We start from the raw sequence: 23,404 nt of genomic DNA, 5'->3' as shown, positions 1-23,404 counted from the left end.
GTGACTAGTGCACTCAAACCTTAGAAAGAGGTGCTCTTAAAAAAAAAGAGTATATCCATATCGAAGGAGCACACCTCCAAATTGGCTATTTGTTGCGCTCACGGTTTGGTAGTCGACAGTCTTAAGTGATGTCAACTTGTCACCTATGCCCTTTGATTTGGCTCAAAAAAATTACCATAAGTTAATTTTGACAAAGACTTTCAACCACATGTCGGGAGGAGAAATTCGCATCTAATTATACGTAAAAATGCATGAACTTGTTCAAATTTGAGCACAATTTTTCCAGAACGTTACACAGGTGCATGCATCACCACGTAAAAAATTGTAGGTAAACTTGGTGAACTCGAAGGCTGGAAGCAGTTCTTCGCTTTCCTGTGCATTTCGAACTAAATCTTAAATTACGAAATAATTCGTATGCAGTCTGCAAAAACCTCCGTTCTATTTGCAGTGACAAAGAAAAGTCTTCGACAGAACTTAACCGCAATACAGGTAAGGTAACTAAGTGCACGGTACCTTGCCCGATGCCGAACGCGGCGTACACCCCCAAGTACTTGTCCCGACTGTCGTCGAAGCCTGGATTCGAAGCGTTGAGCATGACCGGGTCGCTGGTCCAAGTGTTGACCCACTCGCTGGAACCGACGGTGAGGCCCTGAGGTGGGTGGAAGGCAAAACGTCATAAAACAGCCCTAAAATGTCTGACAATGAGATCTGAGCTACTGCACACACTAAATTCTAATGGACTTTTTAAATGCATAATGATGCATTTTTATGCATCGTTATGCATGCGCAGAAACGTCCATAAGGTATGTATAAAATTATGCATCACTGTGTACATTTTATGCATCTTCCTGCATAAAATGTACACAGTGATGCATATTTTAGTGCATAACATATGGACGTTTCTGCGCATGCATAACTATGCACAAAAAGTCCAAAAGAATTTAGTGTGATGTGAATTCGGCGCAAGATAGTACGAAGCAATTTGTCTCGATACCACGATCTTGTTTCGTACGTGCATAGTAAGATATAAATAAAAACCTTCGTAATATGAAAAAAATTACGTTCGTTTTATGCCTGCTCCATTTCCTTCGTATTAACCTTCGTATTAACCTTCGTAATATGAAAAAACTACGTTCGTTTTATGCTTGCTTCATTTACTTCGCAGAATGGGCGCCTCGTAACTATGCATAAAATGAAAGATTTAGTGTACATGTGAATGGTCGAAAGTGTACGAAGAAATGTTCAACCCAGTGGCGTGCGTGGGAAAATTTGAAATGGAAAAATTATTTCAGGCCCATTTCTTTTTAACCTTCTTACTGGGTAAATAAAAACCGCGATTTGCCTCCCTTCCAGGGGCTGCCTCTTTTGCCCAAAGCAAGTAATGCGTTTTTGACCCCCCTGACACCCCCCCCTGTCCACCGCTGTTGCATGCACGTGTGACTGATGTTCAAACGAAGCTTCGTTTGAACATGATGTTACACTCTTGAATGTTGGTGAGTGACTATGGTCACAATATGAATATTCTGACGAATATGACGTCACATTCGTTGACTGAGAGTGTGAAAGTGCACACGGCATGTGATACTTGTCAGCAGACCTGGCGGGAAAAAGCAATACCTGGAAGACGATGTTGAAGAGGATGGTGAGGAACACCATGATGAGCCGGATGCTCCGGATGTAGTGCACGTACACCTTGAGCTTGACGCTGCCCACCGCCATCGTCTCCTCGTCCGTCAGCTTCTCGCCGGGCACCTCGGCCACGGCCTTCGGGGGCTCCTCCTTGGTGGCGCTGGAACGGCGTCGCGACCGCGCGGACCCAGCACTGCGATCCCACAAACACGCTCTTTGAGGATTCGCCATTTCATGAGAATCTGTTCATACAACACTCCACTGAGAATGAAAGAGTCAAGAGTCATAATCAGGACTAAAATTTTGAGCGAGGAATTAATTCTTTATTGCCCAAATTTGGGTGAGGAAGGTTTCCTCGCCCAATTTGGATGAGGAAGGTTTCCTTACCCAAAGTTGGGTCATAATACTATGGAGCCATAGGTAGCTGGTCCTTACCCACAGTTGGGTCATAATACTATGGAGCCATATAGGTAGCTGAGACACCCTTCCTCACCCAATTTTCGGCGAGGAAGCCTTCCTTGCCCAAATTTGGGCGAGGATTGGTTCCTCGCCCAAATTTGGGTGATAAAGTATGCCTCGCCCAAAATTGGGTATTGATCATTACTATTTTATTCTCAGTGTCCAAATTGGGAATTTACGAATATTCTTTGTGACATCTTCGTAAAGTTCCGAAAGACATGATCGTAAACTTGCAAAGAATTTCCAAGAATTTAAGCTGAATGTTCCAAGATTTACGAAGAAGCGCCATTACCACGGGCTTTCGTAAATTTACGAAACTCCATTCAGCAACATATTTTCCACAAGTACCATCGTTTCCCGAAGATTTTTTTGCAACGAAACAGATTTTTGCTGTGAAAATGACGAGCAAGTTATGTCGATACGTCGATGATAAACACTAAATTTTAATGCAGAACTTTGTTTGTTGAACTTGCAATTGTAACTTGATTTGTGCATATGAACTTACATAATATTACGAATACAAATGCATAAATTTATCCAAGTTTAAGGGGGCAGTCTCGTCCCTGTACCCTTTTTTAGGGGGGTTTCCCCCCCCTCTTTTGATGACGATGATTTTTTAAATATACCTCTTAGAGACAAACGGTAAAAACCAAATGAAAGAACGGAATTTTTACAACATTTTCAAAAAAAAATATTTTGTTTTGTCTTCAGTAGTAAGGGAGTTATAGGGAATGCAACAAAAGCCGACAAAACATACAAAATTTCACTGCGCGACAATTTTCTCCGGAAGTTCTTAACTTTTTGGCACGGTTTGCGGCATCTTGAAGATGAAAAAATCCTCTTTACTTTAACCTACAATCGTCCATGTAGCCCAAGGGAAACCTAAATTAAAACCGTTCCTAAGTTTGTATAGGTTTTTGGTTACGTTTTAAAAAGTGTAATCCTTGGGCTATATGGACGATTGTAGGTTAAAGTAAAGAGGATTTTTTCATCTTCAAGATGCCGCAAACCGATTGCCAAAAGGTTAAGAACTTCCGGAGAAAATTGTCGCGCAGTGAAATTTTGTATGTTTTGTCGGCTTTTGTTGCATTCCCTATAACTCCCTTACTACTGAAGACAAAACAAAATATTTTTTTTTTGAAAATGTTGTAAAAATTCCGTTCTTTCATTTGGTTTTTACCGTTTGTCTCTAAGAGATATATTTAAAAAATCATCGTCATCAAAAGAGGGGGGAAAACCCCCTAAAAAAGGGTACAGGGACGAGACTGCCCCCTTAAGCACAATTTTATGCAAAACGTCACACCACAGGTTTAAAGTTATGCATCATCACGTGCAAAATTGAACAACAACATTGAGCGTGTTACCGCTTGAGGGAGCCGACCGCCGAGCCTTTCCGCGATCGGACGCCGTCGCTGCCGGTGAGCGACACTTGCGAAATTTGGCGCTGCAGCTCGTCCTTGCCCACGGCCTTCTCCAAGTGCGCCTTGATCTCCTCCAGGTCTGCAGCAGAAAGGGGCCAAACCGGCGTGTCACATTTTACACTGTAATTCAAAGGGTTTTCAATTTTCGGCGATACGCAATGTATCACCGAAAAAAAGGTCGTACACGAATGTATCACCGAAAAAATGGTCGTACACGAATGTATCACCGAAAAAATGGTCGTACACAAATGAATCGCCGAAAAGAAGGTCAGACATCATCGACATTGGCCCTCGTATTCCTGGAGAAGTATCACCCTTTTCTCGGTGAAACATTTGTGTACGATCTTTTATTCGGTGATACATTTGTGTACGACCTTCTTTCCGGTGATACATTCGTGTACGACCCAGTGTTCTCCGTAGGAATTACGGTCTTGCAGAAAACTGTTAGGTCCTACGGAAAAGACTGTGCAGTCCTCCGGAGAAAACTGTGAGGTCCGACGAAGAGTATTGACAAGAGGGCTAAGGAGAATCTTGGCAAAAATAAAATAAATAGAATTTTTCGCAGCTTTTTGCCACAGTGTTAAAAAGCAATTCGACGCGTTCTAATAGAATAATCCTAACTGTTAGAGCAGATCCAAGACAATTCTAACTTTCAGTGCCGATTTAGAACTATTGTAACTGCAGTGCAGAGGTACCTAAGAGTGCTCGTGTAGGAACTTCACAGCAAATCGGAGAATCTTGATCTATCTGAAATAAAATGTCCACGTTTTTATATTTCGGCGAGTAATTTTAAGAAGTATGTTGGCGTCACGGACTTTGAAAAAACACCGCTTTTCACGTGATGTGCAGTTACGATAGTTCTGAATTGACACGAAAAGTTAGGATTGTCTTGGATCTGCTCTGACAGTTAGGATTGTCTTGGATCTACCCTGGCAGTTAGGATTATTCTATTAGGACGCATCGAAAAGGGTACTTTCGTAGAATCCTGAACCGGAAGCAAGCAGACCAGCAGACGCCAAATTGGCCGGAAACTAACCTCTCTTCGGATCCAAAACTATAGCCGAGCTGTACAAATATTGCTCGCGAAACACATATGCACTGCAAACAAGTATCAAACGACTGTTTATGTTCAAGTGTGGCCGATACCTTTGGCGAACGTCTCTTTCCCATGTCAAGTTTGGATCTACTTCCGCCAACATGGCGTCTGTGTGCTTCCGGTTCAGGGATCTACGAAAGTACCCTATGGGGGGGGGGTAAGTCCCCAGTCCCTCCTCCGGCACCTTACTCACCCTCCACCACGTCGTCGCCCTCCTCGGCCTGCAGGTGCTGCAGCAGGAACTCGGCGAAGGCGCCCTTGCGCTGCATGAGTTCCTGGTACGTGCCCTCCTCGCTGACGGTGCCGTCCTTGAGCACCACGATGCTGTCCACGCGCGGCAGGAACGAGATGCCGTGCGTCACCAGCACCCGAGTCTGCAAACCCCGCCCACACTCTAAAAATGTCTTTCGAAGAAATTTCCTAAAATACACACTAAATGTTATGTACAATTTTGTACGGGACATCACAGTTTTTTGTGCGCACGAACTGTTTGAACAATTTTCGTACGAAAAACTGCACAAAATTCCCCATTTTGTGCAAAATTTTGTACAAATTTGTACGGAAAGTTCGTGTGCACAAAAAACTGTGATGTCTCGTACAAAATTTGTACAAAAACATTTAGTGTGCACGAAGGGAATGGCGCAGGTATAAAACGCACGTGGTTTTTCTTCGTATTACGAAGGTTTTTTCTTTGTATCTTACAATGAAAAAGCTTAAAAGATTCGTATTACGAACAAACAGTGCTTCGTATTATGCTTGCGCCGAATTCACTGTAACATACGAATAACATGGGTCAAATAATTTCATTGTAAGACATTTAGAGTGCACTTGCATCGTTAAACTTAGGGTGAAGAGCTCCATGCACTCTCATTCCAGGATCGTGACATTACGTTGAAATGAACGTGACAAAATGTCACGTTCGTTTGAGCGTTGTGTCACATTCGTTAGGATGTGAATCGGCCAAAAATTAGATTGTTCACATTCAAATGATTTCGTTAGGTCAAACGAACTTGATAGGGCCCGGCCCTATGGCAGATAGGGCTTAGCCAGGGCCAAGCCCTTTCTCGGATAGGGCTTGGCCCCTTCGGAAAGGGACCGTCTCTTTAAAATCATAGGGATTTTTTCGTTTCAACGTGTTGTCACGTTCCTGGAATGAGTGTGCGCCTGCTCTCATGTAGCATGTCTGGTGCTCAAAACGCGTCTAGAGTTTTGGGCGCTTCCACCGGTCTTCTGGCCCACTGCGCCACAGTGCCTCACTTGGTATCCTCACCTTGTTGGCGAGCATGCCGGCCGGCCCGATGACCTGCTCGAAGATGTGCTTGCCGACGTGGCTGTCCACGGCGCTCAGCGGGTCGTCCAGCAGGTACACGTCGGCGTCGCAGTACACGGCGCGGGCCAGCGACACGCGCTGCTTCTGGCCGCCGCTCAGGTTGATGCCCTGCAGCAGGTGCACCAGTCAGCATCGAACTCCCAGCGCAACGCCAACCTCCGTAAATCACTTTTAAAGGTAAAATTACAGACTTTTTTTTCAAAATGTGAACGTTTGTACTCAGAATTTCCAGAATTCATGTGACGCATAAAAGGAGATTTTCAAGCTAATGAAAGTGAAATTTCCGTCGGCGTGGATTCAGAGGGGGAAGGGGGTGCCCTTTCTTCCCTTGAACGCGTCGAAGCCGCCTGGAAGGTAGGCAAACATTCCCATATTGCACCTGTAGGAAGGCAACTTTTGCGATTTGCCTGTGAACTGACTGATATTCCTCCCAGGGGATGATTTTTTACCGCGTCCACGCACCTTCTCGCCGATCTCCGTCTGGTCCCCGCCCGGCAGCATGGCGAGGTCGGACTTGAGGGCGCAGGCCTCTATCACCTTGTTGTAGTGCCGAGCGTCGTAGTCCTTGCAGAACAGGATGTTGTCCCTGAGCTTGGCGTTCTGGATCCAGGCCTGCTGCGGTACGTACGCCACGGAGCCCTGCACACCAAGAGGAGAAAGATCCGCTAGGATACACATCATGTAACATTTGTGTGGACATTGCCGTACTGAGGTACGGAGGATTTTTTTACAGCATAGCTTTTCATTGCATTTCCCTTATACACTGGTAAAACTGAAGCGCAGCTCTATTCTTATGAGTCTAGCACAAAGTTACGCTCGACATGAAGCGTAGACTAGGAAGTCCCCTATGCATTTAGATAGGTGAAATCTTAGAAGATTATAGCAGGCCTCGGCAGGCCTGTTACGCTTGGTTTCAAGCGTAAACTGATTACGCTTGAAAACAGGGGGTGTACGACGCTTTAGTTTTAACAGTGTAGGCATTATCGCAAAAAAGTGACGCTTTATTGCAAAAATTAGTTTATGTTTTTTTATTGCAGATTTTTAGTTGTCATGCAAAACTAGCTGACACCTTTATGTGTCTTGTAGTTTTAGGTCTGTTTTAAAGTAAAGGTATGAAAGGTATCATCTGCCAAAAATTGTGATGAGCCTCGTTATCCTGAAGTAGATAGGCTCACCACCGAGTTGACGCGTCCGGACTGCTTCTGCATCTCGCCCAGCAAGGCGGAGACGAGCGACGACTTGCCGGCGCCCACCGTGCCCACCACGGCCACCAGGCGGCCCCGGCCCACGCGCAGGTTGATGTTGGACAGCACGGGGGGCTCGCCGTGGCGCCACGAGAAGGACGCGTTCTCCACGGACAGCGCGTCCTCCGAACCTGCAGCCAAGCCAGGGCGTTTCACTATGACAACACTGGTTTAAATAAGTCATCAAATGTACGTCCTCAAGGGCTCAACAGTCGTTCACCCCTTTAAGAGGGCTCATACATGTTAAAAGCACTTTGTAAAAAAAAATTGATGTAGACGGATCAAGATTTTACAATTTCTGTGTTAAAACACTTTTAGATAATTGAGTAAGCTTCATTTTGGCTTAAAGTAAAGTGACTTTGGACATTAAGTCGAAACGTAAAAAATTTTGCTTCGGCATTCGACTCGGGATGAATAGCAGAAAAATAAGATAAAATAAAAAAGAAGGCAAAAATTTGACGATTTTCACTGGTGTGCCCCCTTAATTTCCAGAAAATGTCCAAAGTCACTTTACTTTGAGCCAAAATAAAGCTTACTTAATTATCTAAAAGGATTTTAACACAGAAAGTGTGAAATCTTTTTTTTTTTACAAAGTGCTCTTAACATGTATGAGCCCCCTTAAAAGGCGTAGGTGATGCCATTGGAGATTGAAATTTTGTACAATACATGCTGCACACTCTGAAAGTGTGTACTGAGTACACAAATAGAGCACTTAATAGTTTTTCAGGGCTGCTAGAAAAGACTACAACAAAACTACAAAAAAAAATTCTTACCAATATTTTTTTTAATCAGAACCCTCAATGTATTTACTTTCTTCGATCCTCGTTGTTCTTTCTCACCGTTTTGGTTGCCACCATTTTTGTTGCAAGGACCTTTGAGTTCACAGTATTTACAAGCCTCGATGATCTTCCATTCCACATTCACCCGCCTTTCCAGGGCTCGAGTCTACTTGCCGCCCCGGGCTTTAGGTACGCAGTTGGGTCATGTCGTCGGCGTCGACTCGTTGAGGGGTGATGGACACTTGGGCACAACCATGATGACGAAGGGAGCATGGTGCACGGAAGCGCATGTTGAAGAGGGAAGCCAGAAGGCCGTTCTCGCTCACGTGTTCCGTCCAAAAAGCATCGTACGTCGCTAAAAACAGAGTTCACCTGAAAGGTTCGATTTAGGGGCAGTAGCGTTTGTCCGTGCTTTTACGATTTGAACCAAGTCCTGTTAGATATATAGAAATTGAATGTCGGGCAAACGGCGGACCATTAAAGAAAAAGTTTTAAGTTCACAAAAAAAAGCATTTTTTGCATTATTAGGAGTTTTGTGTTCTATGCAAAAATGGATCTACAATTAATGTTTCACTGCGCAACGATTTACCAATTTTTCTTTTTACCAATCGGTAAATGTCTAAAAAGATGAAATTCCCTAATGACCCTGGGTTTTTATTTGGCCAAAAAAATGTTTGTTCCATCTTAAGTTGAAGAAGTTTCAATATTTTCTGCCATTTCCCTTCCAGGTCATTTATGGGCAATTTCATGCTTTTTCATGATTTTACTTGCGTCCGGTTAAAAACTTGGCTGTGTCGATGCGTGGCACCATAATTTCGACCAGGCGGTTGATGGACACTCTGGCCTGCCCCGAGACCATGATGACGAAGGGTTTTTTTGAAAGTTGAAGGCATGATTTAAGAGGGACAGCGCCGAGCCGTTTTCCGCGTCCATGACTTTCTTTTTTCGCCCTACAGCACGTAGGTCGAAAAGAAACAGTGCAAATGAGAGCTAGAGCTTAAGACAGAAGACAGTCTGATAATTTGCACGGAAGAGTTCGTTATCACGATGCAAACTAGATTTGTTTGTTACAGATAATTTTCGAAAAGTGGTAAATTTTGAGAAGAATTTCGATTACGAAAGCCAAAAAATTTTCTCCAGCACCCACCACTCAGGTTCCTGAGACTGCATTTGTTGACTAGTATAACGCCGCGCTTCAATATTGTGAACTGGATGTGCAATAACAAGTTTTGAGCAATTGCCACGAGCTGTTGCCAGCTCATGAAACTATTCTCGTGGGGAAATGATTTGAGCTGAAGCGGACTTATTGTTCCAGACTCAAACACTGGACGGAAAAAAGAGCCATTTACTGCCCCAGCTCCCTTGCTCTGGAAAATCGAGAGCTCACCAAGAAGGGCGCCATGGTGTAGGCGGTATTAATCCCCGCCTGCAAGAACGTTGACTTCTTGAAGTCGTCCATTTCCTTCAGGCGGATGTGCTGGATTCTGTCACCGAAGGGCGGCTCCCACGCGTACAGCTTCAGCACTTTGATGCCGCTTAAGATCTGCAAAGAACGCAAAGCTCACATATTCATACTCTTCTCAATAACTCTTTCAACGTCGCAGCCCTCAGTCAGCACCGTTTTTTGACTGTGACAATAATGAATCTTCACAGCACAATGAGGAAGCCTATGTGATATTGTTCTCAAAATACAGTAACACTATGACAATTTTGGTCGTCACTTGATGACAAATTCAAGGTAAATGCTCCTTACAAAAAAAGTCCTCAAAACTTTTGATGAGATAAAGGTGGGAGGTTTGATGGAAATGTAATCAACTTGTGACGACATCGTCGTCATTTTCAAGTGATGAAAATGTCAATCCGCGTTTTTTTCCCATTAGGTAGCAACCAATTTCCACAGTGGAAGCATGCTGTTGACTTATCACAAGATTCACTTTCAATTTTCTCCCAGTGTACCTCGTTCATTAGTTTGGCACGCTGGTCCTTGTTCTTCAGCTGGCTGGCCTGCAACACCTCCATCTTGGAGACGATGAAGCCGTTGACCAAGATGAGGAGTATCATGGAGGCCAGCCCCGCCAGCACGGCGATGCCTGGAGATCAAATTCAACGAAACCGGTGAGTGAGGCACTCACCGTCCCTCATGCGGTGAAGCTCCAGTCGCAATCCAGGACCACTCGACTCGTGTATACTTCAGCGTACCACCAGCTAAAGTATCTATCTTTCCATAAGATAGTAAGTAATAATTATAATTCCATAAGTTAATCAGTAACTACGCCTATCCATCCATATGAGATAATCAGAAACTATCCCCACATGAGATAATAACTAGTAATCAGTAAATCCTCCCATGAGATAATGAGAATTTAGTAATTATTCTCCCATGAGATAATTAGTAAGCATCCTTCCACGAGATAATAATGAGTAATCATCTCATGGCACCACTCACCGAGCAGGTCCCAAAGGAAGTACAGCGACAAGATGATCTGGATGGGCGACGACCACAGCAGGGGCAGCATCGTGCCCAGCTCCAGGAACCGCTGCGCGTCCACCGACATGAGCGTCACGATCTCGCCCACCGTCTTGTCCTTGCGCGCCACGTTGGACATGCTCAGCGACTGCCAACAAGATCCACCGCAGGAAAAGCGCTGTTGAAACCTTGGAAAGACCGGAAGAACTGTGATAGCGAAAATACTGTATTTCCCGCGGCCTTTGGGAAATTCCAAAAATTCCGCCTTGACTTTGTATAACTTTCCGGCAGGTATGTTAAAAGATACCTGCCAAATTCACAAGTGAATTTGGCCTTCTTAGAGGAAAACACAAGCACATGGGAATTCACGAAGGAACTTTGACGATCTTCAGGACTTTCCAATTTATATCTTAACAGCGAAGGTTGAGGGACCGAAGGTAGATGAACCAATCGACAGCAGGTATCGGACCAGGAGCTGTCCTCCACACAACAAACCCAGTAACTTCTAAGTATATACACGTACAAATGCATACCTGCAAGTATACACGCTTACAGATGCATGGCCAAGTAAGCACTTGCAAGAGCATGCGTAGCATGGAGTTACGTAGCCAAGATGCAGTTGTAAGGGTGTTCTTGGTCAAGTACTATGCAGTTGTAAGTGTAATAGATGGCCAAGTATGTAAGGGAGTTCGAGTGCACACTTGAAAGAATGCATTTGCAAAGTGTGCTGGGGAGGTTTTGTAGTGTACCTTGCGGTAGATGGCCGACACCAGGGCGGTGCGCACCCTCATGCCCACGATGAACATGCGGACGTTGAACTGCGACAGCAGCAGGGTCTGCAGCAAGGCCGTGACGAGCATGGCCACGGCGTACAGCAGCCCCTTCCACATGGGCTCCATCTCGTTGGCGGTGAAGGCCATGAGCCGCCTGCGTGTTGCGAACCGGGATTAAATTTCCACTTGGAAGTCAAATAATAGACCATTCTAGTCGTGGCCGAGTAAAGAACAAGAAGAATCACAAAAGACTCATTTAGGGCATTTAGAGTGCATATGTTCACTGAAAATATGTTGTATCTACTGTAAATTATTCTCACGAACTTCTACCAAGCAAAGAGTCTTAAATATTTAAATTAAAAGTGCTAGAAAGTTGTCTTTTGTGATTCTTCATGTTCTTCACTCAGCCTCGACTAGAATAGTCCATTAAAAGTCTTCGTCATACTCCAAGAGAGTTCCAATATTGGGCAATTCTAGTCGTCGCTCACTGAAACAGCAGAACAAAACCGAGCTTACTTGAGGATCTGCGGGCTGACGAAGACGAGCAGGTCTCCCACCAGCTCCATGGCGGAGGCGAAGGCGAAGGGCCCTCCGAAGCAGCGGAACAAGGCGGGCAGCACGGACACGTTCTTCCTGGGCTTCCCCGTGCGGAACGCCTCCCTGACAACGATCATTACGTAAACGGAGGGGGTAAACACTCCGAGAAATCGTGTGCCCTTGCAAAATGGAAAATATATGGAAAATATATGTCAATATATGACCCCATATATGTTTCATGCATTGTCAATATAATTGTATCTTGCCCAATATATTGCAAATTATCTTGCGCCCTACGTGGTTGTTTATATATGGGGGTATATCTTGGTGCCCGTTAATACATGATGCATATATTTTCCAATATAATATTATCTTCGCGAAATGTATGTTTCAATATCGGACACCGTGCCCGCCGTGGGATGGGGCAGGGTGAGGAGGGCAGACTTTTTATGTAACTGTTCGGAAAATCTTGGCACTCGATGTTGAAAGGCGGATATATTTCTCAACATGATGTTATCTTGTAAAATATATTGACGCCACATATTGAGCAGGGGCAAGGTTCTTTTCTATGCGTTTAAGTCTCCAAGAAATTTCGAGAAATCCTGTTTAACAAGTTAACTGGAACAGTTCGGAAATTTTAAACGTCTTTTTTGGGTGTAGCGCGAAAGACCACGGTAGGATCACTATTGGATGTCCTCGCAAGGCGAAGTTTACATTCTATTCTAACAGTAAAGGAAGTCTCTGCGTCGTCAGACTCCATGGTGTATTCACATTATATATTGCCTACATATATAGAGCAATGTATGAAATTTATATATTTGCCACATATTTTCTATATCGGAAAAGTATCTTGCTAAATTATCTTTTCCACATATGTCGTCAATACATGTTGGACCATATATTTTGTCCATGTAGTGCCCATATATTTTCCAATTTGCAAGGGTGCAGGGTACTCGGTATTACGCTGCATTACGGGGTTATTACACGTGTATTACGGCATTAAAATGCCAAAATTTGGCATATTTGGCTCAAAAATGGTAGTACAATTACGTGTAATAAGCGTATAACACGGGTTTTTTGTACATGGTATTACAGGAGTGTTTACCCCCTCGACGTAAACCGACTGATGCACTGCGATAATTCTGGTTGTCACTTCGTGGATCATTTTCCTTTCAAGAATGTCATGGAATGTCATCAAACCAGTGGATTAAGAAGTTGTCACACTCATGCAACAAGTAAGGAGCTTTGATAAAAATGTCGGTAATTTGTGACGAAATCATCATCATTTGAAAGCGATGAAAATGACATCCAATGTTTTGCCACGTGGTGACAATAAATTTTTCCACTGAACACGTGTTTTGCTGAGGGGTGGGTGGATTCGATGTCGATGTAGCCATGGCATTGTGCGTAAGATGCGGTGTCTCAATGCCTGCACCATTCACTTCCAATTTTCTACTGAGAAATGCCGTGCAGTCATAATACTAAGCCAATTCTCAGTCTTTTACGATACAAATCTGTCAATACAGAGACATTTGTTTCGTAACACGAAGAAACTAGTCGTGAGTTACTGAGAACTCTTCACTGCGCTACGCTTTCAGTTCGTATTTCAAAGAAAAGGATCTTGGGAGTGTACGTAAAATGACAATAGACCCAGAAAAGGATCTTGGGAGTGTACGTAAAATGACAATAGGCCCAGAAACTCACGCTTCAGCCTTCCTCTTCTGCTTGTCCCAGTGCTTGTAGAAGAGCGGCACCACGCCCTTGGACGTGTCCGGCGGGTTCAGGTCCCACATGTCCTTCTGCTCGAGCGTGGTGCGGAAGCCCCGCCACGCCATCTTGTCGTACCACGTGAAGAACAGCTTGCCCATGAAGGACGAGTCGAACTCGGGGCAGCGGTCCTGGAAGAGCGAGCGAGTCAGCTTCAAGTCGCGCATGCTTTTAGGTAGGAGGAGGGGAGGGCAGGAGGTCTTGAATACTTCAAAAACAAGTGCACCGTTTGTAATCAGAAATTTCGTCAGTCAGATCATCTGACGCCATGTACACTCTGAATATCTTAGCCTGCACCGACATACTATGGTGGAGATTTTCGACAAAATGCCTTTAAGGTACGTACTTACGATGAGTTTTCAAAGGTAAACGTTTCAAAGCCATCACGTAATATTCACCAAAATATGCACTACCTTCACCATGAGACTTGTATAGTGCACACTGTTACTCAACGAATGTGACGTCATGTTCGATAGAATGTGAATTTGATCACGTTCAATGGAATATGATGTCACATTGGTGTGTGTACGTGATACGGCCGTTTCAGAACGTCACATTTTTTTTGAACGTGGACCACTATACGGACGAATGTGACGCCATATTCAAACACAGGTAACGAAATTCACATGCTTAAGAACACTCTCAGAACTTAAAGAACTATTTCAGCCTTACGAAGTAACGTAGCTTCATAACAAAGTGAAGCTTACAAAGAAAATACTTCGTAATTTACGAACTATTTCTTCGTAAATAAACTTCACTAATTCATAATACGCATGCTCAAAATACTTCGTTAGATTTTGAACGTGAATATGGAGTCACATCCGTTTAATAATAGTGTAAACTCTTGAATTTGAAGAGCAGGGAACGGCGAGACCACCTCCAGCTTGGCGAAGGGCGACGAGGTGGGCTCCTGGTCCACGAAGCAGTTGAGGAGGAAGGTGAGGAGCATGACGGGGAACAGCACCATCGTCGTGTAGAACTGCAGCCGGCCGCGGTCTGCCTCCGCGCGCTACCAAACATCAACAAAACGTCTTGGATATGAAATTGAAAGCAGAAAAGGAGTCTGCTCTTGTCAAAAATTAAAAGTACTTCTTAAGAGGGGCCCTAAGGGGCGCGTCAGTGCCAAACACAACACACGAACCGTTTACCTCATACTTCTCGGCAGTGAGTTCGGTGCGAAACTCGGCGATGGTGAAGAGCGCCGACAGGAACCAGAAGATGGTCAGGAGCCCGGACGTCCTCAACCCCCTGCAGCGGTTCCAGTAGAGGAGGAACGCAGCCCAGGCCTAGAAGACAAAGCCGAACCACGAGATTGTTTTACCATTCCAGAGAAAGAAAACTTTGTCACCATGAAGAACTATACAAACAAAACAACAACACGCTTTAGCCTGGAAACTTTGTAATCGGTAACGAAAATTATTTTACTTTCCCATCCGATTTTCTGTACCACAACCATAAGTTACAATGTGTGCCCTGCTTATGGTCTCAATTTGTTTTTCAGTTTTCCAGTATTCTACATGGAGTGAGACATGACGTGCGTGCCTCACATTCTTCTTGTTTCGGACTCACCGAGAATCCAAACGCTATGAGTATAGCGTCAATTGGTGCAATCCAAAAGCATTGCACATGAAGTGCCATGCCTCCCATTCCCATGCATTAGCATAGGGCATTGTTGGGACGCATTGCACGTAAGATGCAATATGGCTATGGCATTGCACGTAAGGTGCGATATCTCAGCTGCATTGCACCATACGTGCTATACTCGTAGCGTTTGGAATGTCAGTGCTGACCACGCATGCCGCAGGGCCTGGAAGGGGTCGATAGTAGGCAGGTTCATTTTGACCATCCCGCAACGTCCCGTGTCCGTGACCTCTTTTAACCAAGTGATGCTGCCCACAATAATCATAAATCAATAGACCAGCTCGTATGAAGACGTGCGTTATTCGGTGCAAGAAATGAACTCCGCTCATCCAATGCCAGCCCCCCAGCCCGAATCGATGTTGTGATGCAGATACAGCACAAGCAAGGTGAAGCCATTTCACCGATGAAAGAATAGAGGTGTTTCCTCACCGTTTCATCCATGTAAGAATTCGAAGTTCCTTTTTTCAAAGAGCCGGCAGTGTGCGTTTGCACCGTGGCGTGTTCACAATATCCTTACGGAATCTTGAATACAGTTAAAGAATTAAGTAAATAAGTAATTTAACAGTAAATAGGAATAAAATGAATAAATTTGCTCAATGAAGCAAATAGCTTGCCCCTTGAGTGTGCTCTAAACGCTTAACTAGGTTCATTCATGTATGGCGAGGACTGCGAAGGGGTCATGTCATGAGCGGCAAGATGCGACACGGTTTCGACTAAGCCGGCATGTCTGTCAGTATCTGCCCGCAAATCAGTTTCGCCCCACGTTTTGCCGCCAATAGGTCTCTGTGAGCAATCTCAATTCCCTACGGAGATGCGCCGTGCAGTCAATATTAGGCTTTTTCTTAGTACTTATTGATGAAAATCTACCATAGTCAAGATTATAAAACAATGTGAAAATTGTTCGTAATCGGAAGAAACTGATCCATGAGTTAATGAGAACCATTCACCGTAGGTTACCACCGTCACTGTGCTGGTCATAAAACTAGGCTTCTTGATCGTATTACGAAGGAAAGGCTTAGTGGAATCTTGAGACTGTGCACCTCAGTGCGGTGACGAGCGCCTGTGAGAGCCAGGGTAGGCCAGCCCGCAAGCCACACGTGCGTGCATGTGTCAAAATTGCCTACCCGGCAGGCGCTTTGAGTTCCACGTTGAGGGATAGATATCAAACGTTGGCCAGATCCACTCGGTTACGCCTCTTCTCAGGGATACATGGTAAAACCATCTTCTGGGAATTGATCAATTTTCCTGGGAATCCCCGGAGGTGGATTTACCGTGTACGGATCTGTTGTTCGTCTTTACTCCAGCAGGATGGATGGATACTAAACCATTATCCCTACACACTAAATATCTTGCAACGGAATTTCAGCTATCTTACAGTGAATTCAGGGCAACTATGATACGAAGCATAATTCCTCCTTGGAAGGAATATTTTCTGGCTTTTCATTTTAAGATACAAAGTAAAATTTTCGTGATACACAGAAAAACGGCGTTGCATGCGCCACTTCCAGAAGGCCTTCGTTTGGAAAAACTTCGTCGTCAGACATTTAGATTGCATCACCCCAAATAGGCATAATCGATGAACGGGTAAGTCCAACACTAAATGTTTATGTAGGATTTTGTACGTGCCACTTGCACGATTTTGTGCATACGGGGAATGTGCATGATATTATGCATGAAAATGCACAAATTTATGCAAATTCACGCACAATTTTATGCACGACGGCACACAAGTTTAAAATTATGCATCACCACGTACAAAATTGTACATAAACATTTAGTGTGCATATCCACAAGTGCACAAACTGCTATTCCTATGCCTGGCAGACCATTTTGAATAATACTATTTATCTTTTCTATTCCGCCCCTCTCTCCGAATCTAAATGAGCATCGAGATAATTAAAACCCGTCATACTTACATAAGACAGCACTCGGATGATGGGTGTGACGAAGTCGACGGAGAACGCTTTGTCGACGTTTGCAGACGCATGTCCGAGGTCCACCAAGGATACCGCCATGGCGGCGAGTGTGAGGAGCTGGAGAAGGACGGCAAACAAAACTTAGAAACGCGTCTCAGCGTTAAAAGATCAGAGCCTAAGCCGAATTCAACACAGGATGAGCCCATATACAAAATTTATAAGGTGTTCATGCTTTTAGAAAGAAGGGAAGACGTATCCCAGCAGGAACAGGCGTATCTGTGGAGCGACCGCAAGAAAAGGCGGACATGTAGGAGCCCCAAGAAGAAGGGCGGATCTGTTTTTGATACCGCAAAAAAGGGCGCATCCAACTTTTTGGTCGATTTTGAGATTTTTGCTTAAAAACACGTTTTAGAAAGTAAGGATTATTTTGGTATAGCACTCAAAAAATCGACCAAAAAGTTGGATCCGCCCTTTTTTGGCGGTATCAAAAGCAGATCCGCCCTTCTTGGGGCTAGATCCGCCTTTTCTTGCGGTCACTCCACAGATACGCCTGTTCTACTGGGATACGTCAAGGAGCACAAGACCTCACGCTTCAAGAGGGAAGTACGACGTACTATTCACGAAAGGCGCAATGATACGCCAGAGTTTTACAACGCTCTATTGGCATTCGAGACTTGCCAGCTTGGAAACGTTGAGCCAGTTCCACCGGACGACGCCATTGGTGCTGCTGAGGATGTAGTACACCTCGAGGGGCGAGAACAGCCAGAAGAACACGCATGGCGTCCACGCCAGCACCGTCCTCTCGAAGCAGGGCGTGAAGTCGGGGTTGTCCGCGCCCCATGTCCGCGTGATGTTCTGCCAAAGCAACAAAATGATGCATGTGGATGGAGGGAGACAGGTTTCTAGAGCGGCGGTTCTCAACCTTTTTCAGCTCGCGACCCCAAGTTAGTGGCCAAAAATTTAGCGACCCCACGCGACCCCTCCTTAAGCATGCCTTTGATTCGGAGTGCGATCATCCGCCTTAGTTTGGGAGCAGTGTTGCCTCAAAGTTGATCAAAACGGTCACAAAAGACTTTGAAAAATCGTGGACATGATCAATAAATCAAGGCAGTGAATTGCAGTATTTATTTTCAATAACCATTCCACACGGGGGTCGTTCACAGTGACGTATTTCAATAGCTCTATCCTTGTTGCTCCTTACGGACTAATGAGTGCGGGAGAGGCAGAAGACGTTACGTAATAGATGAATGAATCCTGAGTGCTGGCGGCACTGAGAATCCAAACGCTATTAGTATAGCGCCAATTGGTGCAATGCATTTGAAGACGTTTCCATTGCACGTGCAATGCTTTTGAATTGCACGTGAATTGCAATGTCTTCCCATGCATTAGCATAGGGCAATTTCGGGACGCATTGCACGTAAGGGGCAATATGGCTACGGCAATGCACGTATGGTGCAATATCTCAAAGCATTGCACAATACGTGCTATACTCATAGCGTTTGGAATCTCAGTGGGTGTTCGCGGGTCTTACCCAGAACGGGGAGCCGCAGAAGTGATCGAAGTCCCCCATCCTGCTACTGACGTGTCATGAACCCTCTTGAGCGGAACCACATCTGTGACATAGTTTCTCCGAACCTGCAAAAGCATCATGAAACAGTGTTTTCATAATACGTCCGCGTGCGCGACACAAAAGGCACACGCCGAGCTGTATGGACGATTGCAAATATTTCATCTGCATGTGGGAAAATATTAGTCACCCCCATCGTAAAATTCATTTGCTCGCTACTGGTTGAGATAAATCACCCGTGGTGTCAATTTCCCACCTCTAATTTTAGCTGGATCACTGAAAATTGGGTCCACCACATAGCCAAATTATAGCGTGACAAAAGGTCACGCTAAAATTCGGCGCGACAGGAAATTCACTCGCAAAAATCGGCGAAAGTCACGCGAAAAAACGGCATGACAGGTGAGTCACTCCGAAAAACGGCATGGCAGGTGCTCTACAAACTGACGTGTGTACTCAGGATGCGTCTACAGATGAATACTTGCAAGTACACATCTACTGATGCATACTCAGCTGAGTACACATCTGCAGATGCATACTTGACTGAGTACACACTAACAGATGCATACCTAACTCATCCAAGTATGCATCTGTAGGTGTGTACTTGCAAGTATGCATCTGTAGACGCAAACTGAGAACAGACTCCAGTTTGTAGAGTGAGTCACGCCGACATCTGGCGTGACTTCTGTGTCACCGATTTTGAGAATGACTGTCCATTTGTCGGCGTGGACATTTTAATCACACCCCTGAAAACGACACGAAGTCACGCCGATACATTTTTAGCGGTGAATTCGTTGATCACGTGTGCGAAAAATGCCGACTGTTTACTGCCTTGATGAACGCTCGGCTCGAGGCCGTCAAGGCGCCACCCCGCAGTGAGGGGATGGGAGAGTAAATTTACACAGTGATTCCGGTCAGTGTGCTCTTGTTGCAATTAGGCTAGTGGAGTCGACGCCGCCCTGCCTGCTCAGGCTTGCCAGGAATTCACCGTGAAAAAAAACAGTCCGTTCTCTCATTTCACCAAACTAGCCACTTTTGACAGGGTACGAACAGTTGCTCTTTGATGCTAACATACCCATAGAAAACATGTTTTCTGGGTTTCCTGCAGCAAGCTCGAGTTTCTGAACCACAATCTGAACCACAAACTCTGATATCAGAGTTTATACCCGTTCTTTTATGTGATAAGGTGTTTTATTGCAATATTTTACGTTTAAGTCTACAAAATTTTTCATTTTTTATTGCAAACGTTTGCTGTAACAATATTTCCAAAAAATTTACCACAAAATTTCAGGGGTGATTATCGCAAACTCATTCAAAAGCCAGAAGCGATGAACCGTCAGAGCAGTGAACTCATTTTTAAAGTATCACAAGAAATTGTGTAGAAAGTATTGCAAAATGAACTACTGTATGGCTAAGCCATAAAACTGAAATTTCATTAGACTGATTTTTATTTGTGTATGACTTGATAGTCTTCCCTAATGAAGGGTACTTCAGTGTGCCCACTTGTACAGTACACCGCTATCTGGGTAGGCAAGGACCGCGGCTTAAGGCTTGCTATGATAAGGACAAGGACAGCGATGTTACGAATCTCAATCGGCAGTGCAGCGGCACGGAAGGCATTCTGCGAAAATAAACACTACTTCCACGAACGCCGCGCTGTGTAAATTGTTTACTTCCTGTTCTATCCTCTAGCGGACTGGGTTTCCAATATTTTCAACGCAAATGCAAAGCGCTTGAAAAGTTCGGCAGTTGCTTTTCAATGACAAAGAGAGGAATTTTCAGTTAACAGCACTCTCTGCCATGAGAACGTTTTCACTTGTTAGTTTCCACTTCGGCTGAAACTTTGCAAATTCAACGGTAACGTGCATAGATATCGAATGGTTTCCAAGTGACCATCAGAGTGCGACAATCGCGGTTTCCAATCAATCCAGCCGTGGGAGCGGCTGAAGGTTAGCAGTTAGGAGAAGGAATGAAAATTTAGATCAACGGGTCGTATTGCCACCGTAAAAGATTCCGTGCTTTTATACGGGGAACGTACAGAAGAATATAGTTCGAAAGTATCGAACAAGTACGGAACGTCCGTCCGTTCCAAACCAACTCAAGTAAACGGTTACGGAAAAATAGGACATAAATTCAGTAATTCGCATGTCCAGGCAAATTGTTGATCAGACTTGTCTCGTAATTTTATACCTCAACAATTGTACTAGGAGTTAGCTATGATTTTACTAGATTGGGGGTCTAACAGCATGATAAGGTTTACCATTTTTAATTTACCACTTTTAGGCAGTCTGGTATTTGTAACCAGATATACCTGATTGGTTCATATTTAATAAGACTGTTTGGTATTTGACACCAAAAACGTAGTTGTTATAACTAAACAATTTTTCAGTGTACTTTATTCTCCCAGTACAATGGCATTGCAATGAACTCCTGAGCATTCGCTTTCGACGGTGAACAGGTGGTGCTCCACGATGTGGTGCTCCCCTTCCGTCCGCGTGGCACACGAGTGGCACCCCACAAGCCACGCCCTTCGCCAACCTGTCGCGCTGACGACGAGGGCAGGCTGGTCAGCGCGCGGCGTCGCCCCGGCAGGGGCCCGAACGGCGTCCTGCCCAACACAGCGCGGCTGGAACTATCGACCGGCAACCGCACAGTGGGCCAGAAGACCGGCGCCGGCGGCCAAAACTCCAGACGCGTTTTGAGCTCCAGAGTCGCTAAACAGGACTCGAACCGAGCGAGTGACTCTACCAATGGATTCTTCATTCGGAGAGCGACTCATTGGTGGGGTCACAGGTTTGATACGAGTCCCATTTAGCGACGCTGGAGGTCAAAACACGTCCGGGGTTTTGACCACCTCCACCGGTCTTCTGGCCCACTGTGGACCGCTCTTCGCGAACAACTACATTGCACACAAATTTTGTACGAGACATCACAGTTTGTTGTGCACACGAACTTTTCGTACAAATTTGTACAAAATTTTGAACAATTTTGTACAAAAATGGCGGAAAATGTGCAGTTTTTCGTACGAAAGTTGTACAAAAACTTCGTGTGCACAAAATACTGTGACGTCTCGTACAAAATTGTACGTAACATTTAGTGTGTGTGGGACGTCGGCGTGGCCGTGCAGTCGGCCGGCCTCACCGAAGACGGCCCGAAGGCTGCACTTGCAATCTGGCGCGCGTCCTTCACACCTGGGTCAACGCGGCCCCGTGCGCGGCCCAGGGCTCCAGGCCCGGCGGTGCACCGCAAGGCCGAGCCCCTCAATTGTGAATAATCACGGAGGTCGAAGCACTGCCGGCAGTCGGCCGGTCTGTCTCTGTCGCACTCGTGCGGCGTCCCGCAGCGGTGCGAGAGTGACAGCGCGACGAAACGACGCTATTCGGAAGGCAGGCGCTACCCACTGCCTAGTCCTTAATAGGTACCAATTGCCGGCGGCCGACTTGCACCGTCTAGACCGGCGTCTCGCAGACACGGCCGGATCACGCCCGCCTAGAGAGAGAGGCGCCTTGTCGTCTGCTATCTGAGACAGAGACCCTGGTCTAGGCCAGCGCGGCCGGCAACGCCGCCTCGGAGTGCAGACACGCCGCAAGCACGCCGCTCGAGCGCGGGGCGGTGCACGGTGGGGCCAGGCCAGAAGACCGGCACCGGTGGTCAAAACTTGAGACGCGCGTTGAGCTCCAGAGTCGCTAAATGGGACTCCCACCAAGCGTGCGGCCCCAATGGATTCCTCGTTCGGATCACTAAAAATGTTTGGGTAGAATTTTGTATGTGCAACTTGCATGATTTTGTGCATACGTGGAATTTGCATAATATCATCCGCAAAGATGCATAAATTTATGCAAATTCACGCACAATTCTAAGCATGACGGTTCACAAGTTTAAAATTATGCATCACCACGTACAAAATTGTACATAAACATTTAGTGTGGAGAGCGATCCATTGGTGGGGTTCGGTTCGAGTCCCTTTCCGTGACTCTGGAGATCAAAACACGTCCGGGATTAACCTCTGCACGGAAAAAAGGAATTCGTTGACCCAACGAAAAAGTACGTTGATTCCGGGACAACCGAAAAAATTTGTTACAGCATCGAAAACTTTGTTTGAGTAACGAAATTTTGGTTGGTAAAACTAACAATCTGTTAGCGCAACAAAAAGATCCGTCAAAGGAACAAATTCATGATTTTGTCTCTCCTACTAACTTTTCGCTCCGCCAACGAATTGTTCGTCGTAGTAACAAATTATTCGTTTCGCAAACAAACTTTTCGTTACTGAAACAATTTTTTTTTCGGTTATCACGGAACTGACGTACTTTTTCGTTGGGTCAACGAATTTCTTCTTTCCGTGTGGCCCTCTGTGCGGGGAAGACCTGGCGCCTTAGGGCAGTCCACGTCTGCTGGAAGGGTGGTCTACTCGGGTGGGGCTCCACGGGCGTGGATCAAGAGGGAGGGGACTTTTGCGACTTCCCCCCTTCCTGTCTTCTTCGGATAGACACGGCTGGTCAGTGACTCATACTCTTGGTGGTCAGACACGAGACTGACATCGAGACAGTCTGCACCAGTCAGCACGCAGTACGAGGCAGTACCTTTTTTGTGGATTTTGAAACACCGTGACATCTGAGTGGTCATCGGACAGAACAACCTATTTTCAATGGGTTTCCCATGTGACTTACGTCCTTATGCCCAACGGCCGCTGATCTCTGAATCCGAATAGCTCAAAAACAGTCCTACACTCTTAAAAGCCTGCGAAGAAAATGAAGGCGTTGTAGAATTCCTTCGTATTACGA

The 23,404-nt window shown here is 45.3% G+C and overlaps 1 protein-coding gene across 1 annotated transcript in view; it reads right to left on the bottom strand.

Moving 5' to 3' along the window:
• The window catches only part of LOC117642934 (multidrug resistance-associated protein 1-like), a gene marked incomplete at its 3' end in the record, with an annotated part of 30,395 nt that overhangs the window by 5,906 nt on the left and 1,085 nt on the right, over positions 1–23,404 (bottom strand). Inside the window, 18 exon segments of the mRNA XM_034381572.1 lie at positions 514–649; positions 1,618–1,822; positions 3,453–3,588; positions 4,799–4,979; positions 5,876–6,043; positions 6,398–6,574; positions 7,111–7,345; positions 9,308–9,501; positions 9,915–10,048; positions 10,405–10,573; positions 11,175–11,352; positions 11,715–11,858; positions 13,440–13,633; positions 14,380–14,511; positions 14,651–14,788; positions 17,060–17,176; positions 17,738–17,914; positions 18,591–18,694. Of these exon segments, the coding sequence (XP_034237463.1) occupies positions 514–649; positions 1,618–1,822; positions 3,453–3,588; positions 4,799–4,979; positions 5,876–6,043; positions 6,398–6,574; positions 7,111–7,345; positions 9,308–9,501; positions 9,915–10,048; positions 10,405–10,573; positions 11,175–11,352; positions 11,715–11,858; positions 13,440–13,633; positions 14,380–14,511; positions 14,651–14,788; positions 17,060–17,176; positions 17,738–17,914; positions 18,591–18,629 (2,854 nt within the window).

The sequence above is a fragment of the Thrips palmi genome, unplaced genomic scaffold (assembly GCF_012932325.1).
Source record: "Thrips palmi isolate BJ-2018 unplaced genomic scaffold, TpBJ-2018v1 HiC_scaffold_16, whole genome shotgun sequence".
Taxonomy (NCBI): Eukaryota; Metazoa; Arthropoda; class Insecta; order Thysanoptera; family Thripidae; genus Thrips; species Thrips palmi.
This window is presented reverse-complemented; position numbering and strand designations above follow the sequence as displayed.